This window comes from Nomascus leucogenys, chromosome 8 (assembly GCF_006542625.1).
Source record: "Nomascus leucogenys isolate Asia chromosome 8, Asia_NLE_v1, whole genome shotgun sequence".
In the NCBI taxonomy this organism is placed as follows: domain Eukaryota; kingdom Metazoa; phylum Chordata; class Mammalia; order Primates; family Hylobatidae; genus Nomascus; species Nomascus leucogenys.
Genome location: NC_044388.1, coordinates 113,887,799 through 113,905,144, shown reverse-complemented (window position 1 = coordinate 113,905,144; position 17,346 = coordinate 113,887,799). Strand labels below are relative to the sequence as shown.

The window sequence follows — 17,346 nt, the reverse complement described above, 5'->3', positions numbered from 1 at the left end:
TCGTGAGGCTGAGGTGGGAGGACCACCTGAGCCCAGCGGGTTTAGGTTGTGGTGAGCCATTATCACACCAGCGTACTCCAACCTGAGTGACAGTGAGACCCTGTCTCCAAAAAGAAAACCAACAACTGCAGCAAGAATATTCCCAAAGTTGAGAAAACTAATGCAGCAAAACAGGAATCTACTAATATGTGTTAAAACTGGCAGTGGTAAAAGCGTGTGTGGATCAGGAACAAGCTTAGGTGGACAAATGTATGAAGATTGTGAAACCACAAAGTGCTTGAAGTGTATGGTTTTTCACTGCATCATCATCATTATTATTATTGGACGGAGTCTCACTCTATCGCCCAGGCTGGAGTCCAGTGGCGTGGTTTTGGCTCACTGCAACCTCCACCTCCCGGATTCAAGTGATTCTCCTGCCTCAGCCTCCCAAGTAATGAAGGGGGCCTGCCCCTCCGCACCTGTCGGTATTCCTTGCAAGGTGAAGACGAGAGACTGAGAAAAGGAAATAAGACACAAAGACAAAGTGTAGAGGAAGAAAAGTGGGCCTAGGGGACTGGCGCTCAGCACGTGAGGACCTGCACCGGTGCTGGTCTCTGAGGTCCCCCAGTATTTATTGATCACCATCTTTACCATCTCAGCGAGGGGGATGTGCCAGGACTATAGGGTAATGGTGGGCAGAGGCTCCGCAGGAAAACGTGAGCAAAGGAATCTGTGTCATAAATAAGTTTAAGGAAAGGTGCTGTGCCTGGATGTGCACGTAGGCCAGATTTATGTTTAACTTGGCACAAACATCTCAGTGCAGTAAAGAGTAGCAGAGCAGCATTGCCGCCAGCATGTGTCACCTCCAGCCACAGGGCGGTTTTCTCCTATCTCAGTAAATAGAATGGACGGTCGACATTCCATTCCCAGGGACAAGCAGGAGACAGATGCCTCCCTCTTATCTCAACTACAAAGAGGCCTCCCTCTTTCACTGATCTGCGTCAGCACAGACCCTTTACGGGTGTCGAGCTGGGAGACTGTAAGGTCTTTCCCTTCCCACGAGGCCATATCTCAGGCTGTCTCAGTGACGGGAAACCTGGACAATACCCAGGCTTTCTCAGGCAGAGGTCCCTGCGGCTTTCCGCAGTGCACTGTGTCTCTGGTTAATCGAGAATGGAGGACGGCGATGACTTTTACCAAGTATACTGCCTGCAAACACATTTTTAACAAAGCGCATCCTGCCCAGCCCTAAATTCCCTAAACCTTGAGTCAATACAGCACATGTTTCTGTGAGCACAGGGTTGGGGCTAAGGTTACAGATTAACAGCATCTCAAAGCAGAAGAATTTTTCCTAGTACAGATCAAAATGGAGTTTCTTATGTCTTCCTTTTTCTACATAGACACAGTAACAGTCTGATCTCTCTTCCTTTCCCCCACAGAGTAGCTGGGATTACAAGCATGCACCACTATGCCCAGCTAATTTTTGTATTTTTAGTAGAGATGAGTTTCGCCATGTTGGCCAGGCTAGTCTCGAACCTCTGACTTTAGGTGATCCACCCACCTTGGCCTCCCAAATTGCTAGGATTACAGGCATGAGCCACCACGCCTGCTTCACTGTATTATTCATCAGCAAGACCTCTGTGGGAAATATCTGAGTCCATTATCAGTGGTGAATCTATTGACTCTTTCAGTGGTGGCAACGGTATACTTCATTTGCTCTCCTGCACGTAACCAGCATTCACAGATGCACATTTGCAATTGATTTCAATGACAAGGAACATTAACTTTGAACCCCAATTAAGCAAAATGGCATCCACTCTTCTCAGTAATAGACCCACATTACAAAAATTAAACTCAATTATTATTACATTTTGAATTTTGCCTATAATCACATTCTGAGGTCAAATTCAAAAAAATTAAAGAAGAAGTATAAATTTTTTTAAAAATTGCCTATAAAAAACATATGGAAGTTGCCAGCCTGGGCAACATGGCAAAACCCTGTCTCTACAAAAAAAAAAAAAAAAAATTAGCTGGGCATGGGGCGCACCTATAGTTCCAGCCACTAGGGAGGCTGAGGTGGAAGGATCACTTGAGCCCAGGAGGTCCAGGCTGCAGTAAGCTGAGATCATGCCACTACACGCCAGCCTGGGCAACAGAGTGAGACCCTGTCTCAAAGAAAATTAAAAAGTAAGTAATTATACTATTCACCCTCTGACCCTTAAGAAAACAGTTTGTAAACCCCTCAAACAGGTTATTAACATATCCACTTTATAGATGAGGAAATGAAGGCAGAGGTTCTGCAACCTGACCAGGGTTTCATAGCTAAGGTGCAGTCAGGGACACTGGCTTCAGAGTACATGATGTATACCACAGATCCATGCAGCCTTCCAACAACAACATTGAACAGAAGAACTGTCACCTGAGGAAATAAAACTAACAGCATAAGCAGAAGATGTTACAGATAATGCCCACATGATAAAATCACATTTGGGAAACCAGAACAAACTATTCTGAACTAGAGCCAATTAGAGATAATAGGCTCAGGAACTGGTTAACATGTTCAAACAATACAAAAACAATCATATTAAATGTAAAGATTGGCCGAGGGCAGAGGCTCACGCCTATAATCCCAGCACTTTGGGAGGCCAAGGTGGGCGTATCACCTGAGGTCAGGAGTTGGACACCAGCCTGACCAACATGGAGAAACCCCATCTCTACTAGAAATACAAAATTAATCAGGTGTGGTGGTGCATGCCTGTAATCTCAGCTACTTGGGCGGCTGAGGCATGAGAATCGCTTGCACCTGGGAGGCGGAGGTTGTGGTGAGCCAAGATTGCGCCATTGCACTCCAGCCTGGGCAACAAGAGCGAAGCTCTGTTTAAAAAAAAAAAGAAAGAAAGAAAAAGTAAAGATTATACCATTACTGAGAAAGATACCAAATCTCAAAAGAGTAAAAACTGTGCCAAAAGCAGAAATTTAAGTACCACAATTTCATAAGCAAGAATACACTATTAAAAGATTCTGAGGCCAGGCATGGGGGCTCACACCTGTAATCCCAGCACTTTGGGAGTCTGAGGCGGGAGGATCACTCAAGGCCAGGAGTCTGAGACCAGCCTGGCCAACATGGCGAAACCCAGTCTTTACTAAAAATAAAATAATTTGCTGAGCATGGTGGCGCATGCCTGTAATCACAGCTACTCGGGAGGCTGAGGCAGGAGAATCGCTTGAACCTGGGAGGCAGAGGTTGCAGTGAGCCAAGATCGTGCCACTGCACTCCAGCCTGGGCAACAGAGCAAAACTCTGTCTCAAAAAAAAAAAAAAAAAAAAAAAGATTTGGAGTGGGGAGTGGGTGGCAGTTTGAGGCCATCCTGGGCAACATAAACAAGACCCCATCTCTTTCAGAGAGAGAGAGAGAGAGAGGTTGATTTATAAAGCAATTAAGACTGGGGCCTTGACCAAGAATCAATTATCAATAACCTAGACCCAGGTAGTCTGAGGTGTCCTTTCTCTTCTGAGAGTTGAATGATTAACACAGAAAGTATAAAGTATAAAAACATAGTGCCAGGTGCGGTGGCTCATGCCTGTAATCCCAGCACTTTGGGAGGCCAAGGCAGGTGGATCATCTGAGGTCAGGTGTTTGAGACCAGCCTGGCTAACATGGTGAAACCCTGTTTCTACTAAAAAGACAAAAAATTAGCTGGGCATGGTGGCATGCGCCTGTAGTCCCCGCTGCTTGGGAGGCTGAGGCAGAATCGCTTGAACCCGGGAGGCAGAGGCTGCAGTGAGCCGAGATCGTGCCACTGCACTCCAACCTGGGCGGCAGAGCGAGACTGTGTCTCAAAAAAAAAAAAAATAGAATCTTATACATTTAATGCAACCCTAGGAAGCAATCAGGGAAGGTTCAAAAAATGAATAAGGAAATAAGAATAGGAGTAAAGAAATAAATTGCAATACCAGTGATGAGGATTTTCATAGCCTGTTCAAATCTAAGTATGTAGTCAATTTTGGGATCACTGTGACTTGGGGTTTGCTTTCTACCTAATAAGCTATTTAAAACACTGAGAAGGCAATACTAGAACTTTCCTTTTAATGAAATATTCAGAATTTTGATTAAAATAAATACTAAATTAAGTTTACAAGTAACAGTTAAATATTTAGAGACATTTAATGTACTAAGTTTTGTGAACAGTACAAATATTTAAGTGTTGACTGAGGCTGAATGCAGTGGCTCACGCCTGTATTCCCAGCACTTTGGGAGGCTGAGACAGGTGGATCATGAGGTCAGATCGAGAGCATCTTGGCTAATATGGTGAAACCCAGTCTCTACTAAAAATACAAAAAAATTAGCCAGGAGTGGTGGCGGGCGCCTGTAGTCCCAGCTACTCGGGAGGCTGAGGCAGGAGAATGGCGTGAACCCATGAGGTGGAGCTTGCAGTGAGCCGAGATCGCACCACTGCACTCCAGCCTGGGCGACAGAGTGAGACTCTGTCTCAAAATAAAAAAAAAATAGTGTTGATTGGGAGTAAGGGAAAGCCAACTGCCAATAAATGTAGAAAATGAAAGAACAGGACTTTAAACAGCACATACTTAGTTATGGGTCTCCATCTCCTACCCATACAGAAAAACTCCCCAACATTCATGACTTCATCCACTCTGACTAGCAGATAGGACGCATTTCCTGACACCCTGGCTCTTCACCTCAAAAGGTTTATCTTTCCACCACACCAGCAAAGACCCTCAGGATACACGCTTCACACTGCCAGCTAAGCATCTACCCCAAGGGACAAGGTAAGCTCATACTGAAGCAGCTGGGCCGTCCTAGTCATAATCCCTCCAGCGGTGTCCACCCTGAGAACTGCAGAACTTGTAGAAGGTGGTCATCAGCTCATCTGCAGAGCGAGTCTGAAGCTGCATGAAGTAAGCACGAGGATGTTTGCATTTGAAACATGGCTCTAGCAATCAGAAAAATGAAGTGACGCACTTAAAAAAAATGTTGCTCATGGCTGTTAAAAGTAGGTATTATTTCATATCATTTTTTTCTTTTTGAGACGGAATCTCCCACTGTCGCCTGGGCTGGACAGTAGTGGCGCACTCTCGGCTCACTGCAACCTCTGCCTCCCAGGTTCAAGCAATTCTCCTAACCCAAACCCTAGCCCTAACACTACACAAACCCAAACCCAAACACTAACCCTAAACCCTAACCCTAACCCCTAAAGCTAACCCTAACCCCTAAAACTAACCCTAACCCTAAACCCTAACCCCTAAAACTAACCCTAACCCCTAACCCTAACCCCTAACCCCAACCCTAACCCTAACCCTAACTTCTTAATCAACCATATTGACTAATGAAGTAAACATGAGTGGGCCAGGCGAGGTGGCTTACACCTCTAATCCCAGCACTTTGGGAAACAAAGGAGGGCAGATCACCTGAGGTCAGGAGTTCGAGACCAGCTGGCCAACATGGTGAAACCCCATCTCTACTAAAAATACAAACATTAGCCGGGCATGGTGGCGGGCACCTGTAATCCCAACTACTCAGTAGGCTGAGGCAGGAGAATCACTTGAACCCAGGAGGTGGAGGTGGCAGTGAGCTGAGATCACACCACTGCACTCCATCCTGGGTGACAGAGCCAGACTCCATCTCAAAAAAAAAAAAAAAGTGAACATGAGTGTTTAAACCTGAAATTTTTTGCAACTGGTATGTGTGTGATATACACACACATACACACACACAGGGCTGGAGAATATAGTAAGGTAATATTCTGTCCAGTAAACTCTTTCGAAATTTCAATGATCAATTGTGCCCTTTGCCTTTCGTTCTGCATTGAGATTTTATTTTTCTTTACTGATTATCCCAAATATGGACTCAGCTTTTATGTATCTATTTCCTTGATTTATAAATTAAGGGTGATTCTCACATATGATCTATCAAACTTTTTTGTCTAAAAAAACCACGTTAGAACATTTGTGTTGTTAGACATCATAACCGCTGTGACTTTAAGGATCTAGGTAGACAGAATCTTAGAGTATTTGATAAGAGGATGTGCGTAGAGTTCCCAAGACCCCAAGAGCCTGCCATGTCCCTGTAGGTGGAGGCCGCAACGCAGGCAGCTGGGCTGGGCGGGAGAGGGCAGCAGGTGAGAGTGCTCAGGGACTGGGGGCCAGGACAGTTCTGCGATCTCTGTTCTGAGGCCAGTGGGAAACCATCATTAAAGTTAAATAAGGAGAGTGATGGGATGAGACTTGTTGGTAAAGGAGAGTTTTGTTGCAAGCACCCTGAGGTCTCTGTGGGGTGTGGGTGGGTCTGTGCTCCTCTGGGGGACTCGCTGAGCAGAGCACTGCCAGAGGCTGCGAGTTCCCACCTGGAGTGTGGAGTCTGCATCTGCCCAGGGGGAACCGCTGTGCCGACCCAGCCTGAGGGCAGCTCTGCTCTTCACCTCTGCGAAGGCTCCAGAAAAGGAAAACTGGACGCAGATGGAAAGAGACATTTTCCACCCAGCCGGGGCGGCTGCGAAGTGAAACGGGCCTGTGGACCCGACCCTCAGGTAGAAATGTGGCCTCCTGAGTGGGGCTGATCTGCAGGAAAACAGCCCCAGGGCCCTGAGCAGGGAGTTTTATGCTGGGGTCACCTGGCGCTTACCTGGGAGGGGTCCCTGTTTTGGGTGAAAAACACTGGGGTGTTTTCTGTGAAGTTGCAGATCTGGCTCAGCAACAACCGCTGAGGAATCTGAGAGAAAAGAGAAAACTCCGTACTGCCTTTGCAAGTTTCCTGAAAGTATGGAATTATTGGGAAGTAAGCTTCTTTTTAAAACAACTGTGTCAATTCCACGTCCGTGAAGCAGGTACAACAAACTCCACTGTGGAGGCCAAGCCCGAGGCAGCTCCAGCTCAGCTGTGAGCAGCTGGAGGCTACGTTTGTTCTGATGATGTCAGTGTTGATTATTATGAGCGGGGACTGCGGGGCCGCGTGGGGAGCACGGAGCTTTACGTGAACATTTTCGTATTGAGGCAGTGCATTAGCATTACAGGTGTTTGTTAGCTGAGCACTGCGAGTGTCATATTCGTATTTCGGGAGTCATATCTGCTTTAGGAACGCTCCATTTGTGTTCCAAGGCTGCGGTGTGGACCTCGCACTGCGCCGGCCTCGCCTTGGGTGGGGAGAACCTCAGTGCACAGGATTTAGACGGGCTTTTGGTTTCCAGTTTTCCACACCGACCCCTCTTACTGGTCTCTGACCCTCAGTAGTCAGGGCTGCAAACAGGAAGGATTTTACTCACCATGGCCTCGAGTTGTCCCAAAGCGAGGCGGTGCCCCCGGGGTCTGTGCTGAGGAGAACGCGGACTTCACCCTCGCTTCCACCCGGTGTGGACGCCCTGCTGGCGGCCGGGGGCACTGCCGGGCCCTCTTGCTCCCACAGCCACCTGGCATTCAACAGTGACTGTGTGGTCAGCACTGTGCTAAGCTCATCTCAGTCATTCTCTCACCACATCGTCCAACGAGCCCGTGAAGCCCAGAGAGGTTAGGCGAGTTGCCGGTGGTCACACAGCCGATAGTGGCCAGGCTGGAACTTGGACTCAGGCTCCCAGCTCTCACCCACCAGCATGTGCTGCCTCTGAAGAGTTTGGGATTCTCCTTCAGGGCAACTGGGAGCCACGAGGGATTTTTAAGGGGGGTGGGTAGCACAGTCTCAGTGCCCTAAATCCCCAAGTCACGCTCGTGGAGAACCCGCTGCGTCCACCTGAGAGACGTGGCTGGTCTGTTTTCAGGGTCTGACCCTGCTGGCCTCTTCCTACACCACTTAAAGTTGGAGTGCAGGTTGTTCAGCGCTATCAATTCTGCAAATTCAAACTGAAATGGAGCTAATACTGGGGAGACTTGATGTCCCAGTTCTTGTCTAACTTGAAAGAAAGATTTTCACCAAGAGGCAGTACAAAGATGGCAGAAAACTTCATTGAAAAGAAATATAGTGTAAGGAGCTTATCGTAGAAAAAATAAGTACACCTCAAGGGAGGAGTGGGGCTGATCTGCAGGAAAACAGCCCCAGGGCCCTGAGCAGGGAGTTTTATGTTGGACTTCATCACATTCCTCAAGTCTCCACCTCTTTTGTCTGGTTTTCCTGCTCCTTCCTTAGATCCCTGACTTGCCCCACCTAGGCTTGTGGGACCCCCTCACTGTTGGCTGACACATACGTGCAGTAATCAATGTGATTCCACTGCTGGGGCTGGACTCCTTCCTGCCACTCCAGGAAGGTCCTAGAGTGGTCATGTGGTCATGTCTGTACCTACTGTGCCTGCCTATCTCTTTCGAATGTCCTTCTCTGCCCTAATCTGTAATTATGGTGCCAGGTTTCTCTTAAGAATGTCCCCTTTGTCCTTATCGGCATGTAGCTAGCAATATCCTAACATTTTAACCAGAGTGAATGATTATTGGGGCATCTTGAGAGGAGCTCTGTGCCCCAAACTCACACAGCCTCCCAGAACCTCCTCTACCCAACCCCAACCCTAACCCACTGCTGTAATCTTAACCAACCCTAACCCTGATCCCCAGGGAAGTTGAATCTGCCTCCTCCTGCCAAGTGCCTCCCTTGATCCTCGCCACATTCTCAAAACCTGATCCCACACTTGCATTGAAAACAAACCACAGGCCAGGCGTGGTAGCTCAACGCCTGTAATCCCAGCACTTTGGGAGGCTGAGGTGGGTGGATCACTTGAGGTCAGGAGTTCGAGACCAGCCTGGCCAACATGGTGAAACCCGTCACTACTAAAAATACAAAAATTAGATGGGCATGGTGGTGTACACCTGTAATCCCAGCTACTCGGGAGGCTGAGGCAGGAGAATCACTTGAACCCGGGAGGCAGAGGTTGCAGTGAGCCGAGATTGCCTCCCTGCACTCCAGCCTGGGCAACAAGAGCAAGACTGTGTCAAAAAACAACAACAACAACAACAACAACAACAAACTGCAGTTCTCACTTTCTTCTGACCCCTCCTAGCAGTGCACCCCAGGCCCACACCCTTGCATATACCAATGGCAGCATGGTGGGGTTTTGTTTTTGATTTTTTGCTAAGTTTTTATTTTAATTCAAGGACTTTGCTTCATACAAAATGTCATTGTAGAAACAATAGCAGAATCCAAAGTTTGGCTGATAAATATTACTCAGGCAGCAAACTAGTCAATCACAGAATTTTTTTTTAAGTAGGTCCCAGTTGTGTTGCATGGTTGGGACTTTTTTTTTAAACACTTCTTAAATATAAAGTTTTGCAACAAACCTTTGATTTATATCAAATATAATTAAAAATTAACAAATGAATACATTGTATCAAAAAGTACGAAGATATACATTATCATGCACATACTTGTATATATGTATATATGTATATATGTTACATGCACACATAACTTGTTCAAACTACAGCCACTGCTTGACTGGTTCCAGATGCAGACAACTGGGTGATGCATTTCAAATTTGGCAACTCACTATGAGATTCAGGGGACATATATGATAGCTGGAGAAGACACAGTGAGAAACAAAACCCAAAGTCAGGAAAACAAGACATAATGTCTCCTTTCCCCGCTCCCTGTAGTTTTCATCAATTCCAATGCCTAGAAGAGTCTAGACAAGCCAGCTAGGCTGTGTGGGTCTAGAAAAGTGGATTCTCGACCCAACACTGCCTGGGGAAATGGCTGTGGTTCTGCATGGAATGGACACATTTGACACCCAAGATAACATGGGCTGGGGGCGGGGGAACAAGAGACAAAACATCAGTGTCAAAATACACATCCTTCTACTTTGCAACGTGAGCACAGTGATCACATGCACAGTCCGAGATTCCTGGTTTATTCTATTGGAATAAAATACTCTGTTATCTTTAAAGTTTCAGAGTGTTGTGCCTTCAGGTAAGGAAATTCTATAAAAAGGTTTGGTCACAATCATGCTGAACCCCGAGACCAGGCAGCGGTCTTGTGTGTTTTATTTCTATTAAATGTGTCTTTTGTTGCATAGCCCTATGGGTTAATGACAGCCACACACTGAACACACCTGCACAGGCGCTGTGTCTCCCGTGACACAGACACACACACACACGCATCACACACAATTTCTTTGAGGAGAATCATGGGGTAGAAGCCAAGAATCCAACACAGATCATCTGGAATTTCAGAACACAGAGGACACACCACCACCAACTGCTCTAAATGATCCCTTTCTTCACAAAACAAAGGACCTCCCAGCATCTTGTGCACCTTGGACAGTGTCCTGAGCATGGTCTTTCTCTCCTGAGCATGGCCATGGGGGTCAGACCTCACTTGACTGCCTGCTCCCTGTGTCTGGTGCCAGGACAGTGCTGGGCATCAGGTGCCCGGCCTCAGTGGCAGGAGCCGTGTCCTCCCTCGGTCACTTGCTCTGAGTTTCATTCCAGCTGGGGCTTCCTCCCTCCTGCCCTGATGGCCCCATATCCAAGCCCCCAGCCAATGTCTCCCTCCTTCCTGCCAGCCCTTCCCTCTCTTCTGCTGTATGTGGAAGGAAACCTATTTCACACACCACAGAGTGTGCCCTGAGAATCAGATGCAGAACAGACCGAAAATGCTTCACACAGGCACATGGTCAGCTGCCCTGTGGCTTCCTTGGAAACCCCTTCCACTCGTGGGAGGACAGCAAATGGCTTCTTTGTTTGCCACCATGACATCCAGTGCTCTCCACTGGCAAGGGCTTGCTACCTGGCTGCCATTGCGAGTACTTTTCACAACATCCTGCGGTGATGGATCCCAAGGCCTCGCCTCACACCACAGTGCCCAGGAGCCTGGGTGTGAGGGCCTGGCGGTCAGGCACTTGGTCAAGAGCAGCAGAGCCAGGGGCCGTCTAGGGTCCACCTGGACTGGACAGGGCTGCACAGGGAGTCTCCTCACGTAAGCCACAAAGACACGTGGCAAAAAGCTGACATCTTTCTTCCACAGGTTTGATTTTTTAAAGTTATGTGAACATTTCCTTCCCCATTTTTCTGTTTTTCTATTTTTTCTACATCAAGTATATAGAAGTGACAAGAGTGAGAGGTGTTGCAATTAAAAATCAAAACCACGGCAAGAACACTTTCCAACTCAGGCTCTGCGGGGCTGACGGTGTCCAGGGAGGGACAGAGCTTGTCTGAGTGAGCACTCACTGACACTGGCGGGCTGCACAAGCCACGACTGTGTCCCCCTCCCCATCCCCTCCGTCCTGAGGTCTGGGCGCACTTTCAGGTGGGCCCTGCTTCTCTGTGCCGCACGGCCGCATGAAGGGCGCTCCCCACAGGACGCAGAGCTCCTCACAACGGCTCCAAGCACCCATGCTGGATGCTGAGTCCCAGGACATGGGATTTGGACTCCTGGGTCCTTCTCAGCCACACACAGCAGCCTGCGGTTTAGGGTCTGGTGTGTGGTACGAGACCCAGGAAGGCAGGACAGGAAGGGGACAGAGAGAGCCGCATCCTCTAATAGGGCTTTATTCGTCGTCTAGAGTAAAAGAAGGGAGGAGGGGGAGGGAGGGGCCACAGGAACCTCACCAAGGTGGGCGAGGCCAACCCCCAGGGCCTGCTGCCCCGTGTGGATGATAAAACTCATCCACTGGAACACACGTCTGCTGCATGCAGGCGTCTGAGTGGTCACGGTGCAGCTAGCACCAGTGGTCTTGGTCAGGGTGGTGGTAGCTGTGCCGTGCTCGGCCACCCGAGCTGAGTCCCAGGGTGCAGTGGTAACCGTTGGGCACGCGGCGGAGAGGGTGAGACTGGGAGGTCAGGGAGGACACATAGGAAGTCCTGGAGGAGCGGCCCGAGTTGGTGGCCACGGCCTCCTCGAAAGTGAGCGTGTCCTCAGGCAGGGCGTGGACAGAGGCCTCACTGTCCAGACGCTGCCCCAGGTAAGGGTCAGAGCCGATTCGAGAGCCAGGGGCCAGGGGCTGGCTGAGAGGGTCTCTCTGCAGCAGGGCGTTGTGTTCGGAAAGCCCACGGCTGAGCCGGCCCGGGGAGAAGGTAGGGAGGCTGGTCTGAGCCCCGGCGAAGTGGACGGGTGAGGAGTTGGCTGTCTTGTAGGTGATGCTGGGGCGGGGAGTCAGGGGCGTCTGGGGGAGCTGCCTCCGCCCACCGCGGCCGGGGGTGCTAGCACCAGATGTTGACAGCAAGGGGCTCCCATTCACGGAACCACTGCCCTACACGAAAATGGACCAGAACAAATCAGAGATAAAAAAAAAAAAGCCGAACCAACAGACAGAGCACATCACACACAGGTGCCTGGGGGGATGGGAGGAGAGAGGGAGGCAATGGGGGATGAACTGGGCTGCAGTGGCCAGGGAGGCAACAGGCACCTGTGTGCGGGGGAGGGTGATGGTCAGCGTCAGGCCCAGGAATGGGGTTGGGGAGAGCAAGTGATGGGAAGGGACAGGCTGGGGCCAGGGAAAAGGACAGAACAAAAGCCCAACGACCACAGTCAGGGAAGGAGAGTCAAGAAGTGACCGAGAGAGAGGTGAGTATTTGGGGACCCAGGTCCGAAAGTGCATGAGGACGCAGAACCACCGTTCCCAGGGTGACCCAGGCAGGCGCTTGATGAGAATACAGCTGGGGTAGGGTGCAAACGTGGGCTCCAGGACAGGGCACAGAGGGGGTGCCCGGCCCTTGGGGTTGCTGGGAATGACAAAGGGCAGCAGCGAGGCCCTGGGGAGAGGAAGGGGCCTGTGGGACAGGGGTGCTGGGCCAAGGAGAGGCAGCTGGGCCCTGACCTCCCCACCTATTCCTCTTACCTGTGGGTGGGGTCCTGGCTCCTGGCCAGCTGTTGGCGACGTGGGGTGGCTGCTGAGGGAGGGCTTGGGCTTCGGGGGCTCACGGCCTCCGAAGCGGTCACAGGAGTAGAAGCGCTGCTTCTCCGAGGAGGAGGATGAGGGCTGCCTCCGCTCCTGGGACCGGCCCCGCTCCTGCCGGCGCTCTCGTTCCCGCCGGCAGCCTGTAGGCCCCTCTCCCGGGGGCAGCCCCGGCCCCGCAGCACTGCTTGGTGCTGGCCAGGGAAGAGAGGAAGTTAGCACGGCCAGGCCCAAGGCAGGGACCCCTGACCCCTGGGGCCAGCAGGACAGAATTCAGGTGGTGCCGGGGGCGGGCTAGGGTGAGGGTTAGGGCCTGGGCCTCAGTCCCACCCTGCTCTGGCTGGTTATGGGGTCATGAGGCCCACAAAGGAAGAGGGTCCCCCATGGGCTGCTTGGACCCCCTGACTCGGGCCACAGCTCCCTGAGGGACTCCCCAGGCCCCTCCGCACGCACCGCCATCCGTATGGGCAGACAGGCTGGGCCCCTTCTCCAGGGACCTCTGTTTCCTGTCCCTGCGGCGGTGGCAGCGGTGGTGGTGGTGGTGCGGTGCCTGGCTAGGGGGTGGGCGGTCCGGGGTGGTGCTGCAAAGATGAGTCCCACGGGGCCGCTGGGCCAGCGTGGAGATGGAGCGCTTCATGGGGCTGACATCTGTGACGGGCTGCGGGCAAAGGACAGGGGTGGGCAAAGGACTGAGAGTGGGCCTAGGGGAGGCACCACGGTCAGCAAGGATGCAGGCATGGGAGTGGGTGGTGGAGCAGGCCAGACAGCAGGCCCACACGTCCCCCATCCTGGTCTCACAGTCAGAAGGACCCAGGCCTGAGATGGGAGCCAAGGAGGGCAGGCTGGGGGCAGACAGTGCCTGAGTCCCCGCCCCATCCCGTGTGTCCTGCCAGGAAGAGAGAGGTGGCTGGCTTGGTTGGAAGAACACTGAGTGGAAACCAGAGACGCCTCTGCTGGCTGCAATGGGATCACTCTGCCTGGTGCATCTGGGGTGGACGGGCTCCCAAGCTGCTTCCACGGCCAGAATCAGGACCTGTGGAAGAGACCTGGGAGGGGTGGGCCCTCCCAGGTAAACTCACCCACAGCCGCCGATGCATCACGTGTGTGAAGGAGGAGGCCCCAGCATAGGCTGCAGGGAGTCTCAGCCTGCACCCATCCACCAGGCAGCACCCAGGAGGGTACCATTGGGCGGGGAAAGAGACAAGGTAGGAAGGACAGGTGGGAAGAGGAGAAAACCCTAAGAAGGAGGAGAGGTAGTGAGGAGAGGAAAAGGGTTTGCTGGCCACAGCAGTGGGATGGGAGAGGAGCCACAGACAAGGTTCAGATCCACAGCTCTACAGCCCAGGTCGGCTGAGGGACAGGGGTGGCACGGGTGCTCTGGTCACTTTTGGCCAACTGAAGCAGGCTCATGTTGCAGGCGAGGCCCTGCAGCTCCTCCGAGGCCTCGGAGGTCAGGGCACAGTGTTTCCAGATTGGCCTCGGAGGGGCGACCCTCCCAGTGTCCTTGTGGAAGGAGCCTCCCCCAGCAAACACATGGGGCTGCAGCCATCCCCAGGCCAGAGCTTCCTCTTCCTTAATCAAATGTGCATGTCCCAGAAAGAGGTGAGCCCAGCAAGGAGCTGGGTAGAAAGGTAGTCCAGGGACTGCCCATGAGCAGGGAGGGTCCTCTGCAGAACCACAGGCGGGAGAGGGGGCTGAGGCGTCGGTGCAATTTTCTGGATGACAGTGGGGGTTGTCCCAGGGAGTAGAGCACCGGAAAGGAGGAACAGAACACGGCAGAGCCAGAGTGGGGGCCCCTACGCCCCATGGGCCCTAACGGGAGGCTGAGAACAGGCACAGCTGTCCCAGCAGCATCTACTGGACCTGACCTACCCTCTGGAAAAGCCTCAGGGGCTGAAGGCGTCCAGGCTGCACCTCTGTTGGCGCCCAGACAGGGCTGCCCGGGGTGCCTGCTCCCGCCTCAGCAAAGAGCTCCACACATGGACCCCAGCCCTCTCCACCCCAGGTCTCCTCACCTGCAGGAGGCCCAGAGCCACACCCCCACTTCCCCACCCCCCACTTGTCCAGCCCAGGGCCTGGACCCTCCCAGACCACCTACCTGAGTCTCGGCCGCAAGGCGGGGCATGGAGGCCGCTCGACCCTGGCTCTCCAGCCCAGGCTGGGGCTCCCCATCAGGGCCCCTCCGGGTTATGCTCTGCATCTGAACGTCCACAGCCTGTGGATACAGCACACGCCTAGTCCCACCACACAAGGCACTTCGGACTCATCTGACCACACCCTGGACTCACTCCATGAGGCACTGGGGTCTCACCCAAATCCATCTCAGTCTCGCCTAACCCCCACTGCTGTTCACACGTCCCCCACCCCAGTCTCACACACCCCCCATCCCTGTTCACACATCCCCCACCCCAGTCTCACACGTCCCCCACCCCAGTCTCACACATCCCCCACCCCAGTCTCACACGTCCCCCACCCCAGTCTCACACACCCCCCATCCCTGTTCACACATCCCCCACCCCAGTCTCACACGTCCCCCACCCCAGTCTCACACGTCCCCCACCCGGTCTCACACGTCCCCCACCCCGGTCTCACACGTCCCCCACCCCGGTCTCACACGTCCCCACCCGTCTCACACGTCCCCCACCCCGGTCTCACACGTCCCCCACCCCGGTCTCACACGTCCCCCACCCCGGTCTCACACGTCCCCCACCCCGGTCTCACACGTCCCCCACCCCGGTCTCACACGTCCCCCACCCCGGTCTCACACGTCCCCCACCCTGGTCTCACACGTCCCCCACCCCAGTCTCAAAATCCCCCATCCCTGTTCATATGTCCCCCAACCCAGTCTTAAACATCCCCCATCCCTGTTCACACATCCCCCAACCCAGTCTCACTAGCCCCCGGGAGTGCTCACCAGTGCTCCTGACTGCCCCACAGGGATCTCTGTGGAGTGGCCACGCTCCAGGGGTGGCCTGGCCTCGTGGGGCGCATCCTGGGTCCTTTGAGTACCCCAGGAGACAGACTCCTTGATGCCACTCTCTTGGTTTTGTCTGTGGCAGAGAAGACAAACAGATTCCTGTAGGGTCAGAGGCTGCAGGTACCTCACCAATAGCCTGGTGCTTCAACCTGCCAGGCGTCTCCACCACATGCAGCAGAGGTCAGGGGGTTTGGCCACCCTGTTCTGGGCTGAATTGAGCCCTCCTTTGGGCACAAGAGCCCCAACGTGGCGTGTGCACGCTGGACCCAAGCAAAGCCTCATCAAAGGACATGGATCCAAAACAGGGTCAGAGCAGGAAGGGATTCAGAGTGGCAGAGAGGATGCGGAGCACTGCTTACAGCCCACAGTGCTCAAGTCTGAGGGGGGCCTGGGCCCGTCACCCCCTCCTCTGGACAAGAGGCTGATCTGTGAAGTGGCCGCAGGGGTTGTCCTTGTTGCACAGGACTATCCTGGGAAGGAGTGGGGCCACATGTGTACAGCCTGCATTAGGACAGTAGCTGAAGAAGTCCTGCCTATGCCAGCAGACAGCAAGAGAAGCTGTCATGGAGAGGACGGGCTGGGACAGATGAGGGCGAAGCTGTCATGGAGGGGATGGGCTGGGACGGGGGGTAGGGGGCCTTGCCCAGGACTCTTTGGGCTTCCTCCTCCAGGGGCTTCCTCCCTCAGGGGTCCCTTGCTGGTGGCTCCTCCTTACTTCTCTGACCACCCACCCCAAGCCACGATGAGCCTTTCCATCCCTCGGCTCTCTGCTGGGGTGCAGCCTTCTGGCGGAGGCCACCCCACGCATGCTCCCCATATGCCGCAATAGCCCCACCTGGAGATACTTCCGCGCTGGTATTTCTCATCACTTGTCTCCCAACTGGCATGGAATGTGTTTGGGTGAGTGCTCACTGTCACGTTCAGTGAAACACTGAAGACCACATTCTTAGTCATGCAGGTCGAGTGGCCCTGATCACTCTGAGCTCAGACTGGAGCCTGATGGTCTAAATGGACCACACCCTGACCACGGCAGTGGATGCAGAGATGGCAGAAGGACACACTGGTGGTTGCTGGGGCTTCTGAGAAGCCCCATCCTTTGTCTTCTGAGAGTTGCAAGCAGCTCTCCTTCCATGCTGTCTGGGGCACTGCAGCCCCTGCTGGCACCAGGCACAGAGCGGCTGCAGTGGCAAGCTGGTGCTGAGAGGAGGGGTGGTTAGGAGAACCAGAGCTGGCTCCTAATGCACCGCTAACCCTGAAATAACACCACGTCCAAGGCCAGAGGTGTGCTCGACCTGCTCACTAAATGGCTCAATAAATACCCTCACCAGACCCAGTCTGACTGGGTGCTTTCTAACTTGGAGTTGTAATTGATTTAGGTAGAAACTGCCATCACAGAAATAACAGAAGCTCAATTTCCTGCTGAAAGCCTGGCTTAGATAAACCCCAGACACCTCATTATCTCCTCCCATCTGCACATACAGTCAGAATCAGGACTTTAAATGCAAGGAAGGTTTTCAACAGCATGCTGAAAGCAGAGTGTGGGAATGGGGGGCTGCCAGGGGCTCGAGA

General features: G+C 52.7%; 1 protein-coding gene across 16 annotated transcripts in view; it reads right to left on the bottom strand.

Moving 5' to 3' along the window:
* Positions 1–9,016: 9,016 nt before the first annotated feature.
* The window catches only part of CACNA1B (calcium voltage-gated channel subunit alpha1 B), a 243,343-nt gene continuing 235,013 nt past the window's right edge, over positions 9,017–17,346 (bottom strand). For 15 of the 16 annotated variants that reach the window (XM_030818353.1, XM_030818343.1, XM_030818342.1 and 12 more), the window contains 5 exons: positions 15,715–15,850; positions 14,899–15,015; positions 13,254–13,458; positions 12,744–12,994; positions 9,017–12,155 (listed from right to left, as the gene is read on the bottom strand). In XM_030818353.1, coding sequence (XP_030674213.1) covers positions 11,625–12,155; positions 12,744–12,994; positions 13,254–13,458; positions 14,899–15,015; positions 15,715–15,850 — 1,240 coding nt within the window. In that variant the 3' untranslated portion in view covers positions 9,017–11,624. The remainder of the gene's footprint in view (positions 12,156–12,743; positions 12,995–13,253; positions 13,459–14,898; positions 15,016–15,714; positions 15,851–17,346) is intronic. The other variant, XM_030818360.1, reaches the window with a different exon arrangement.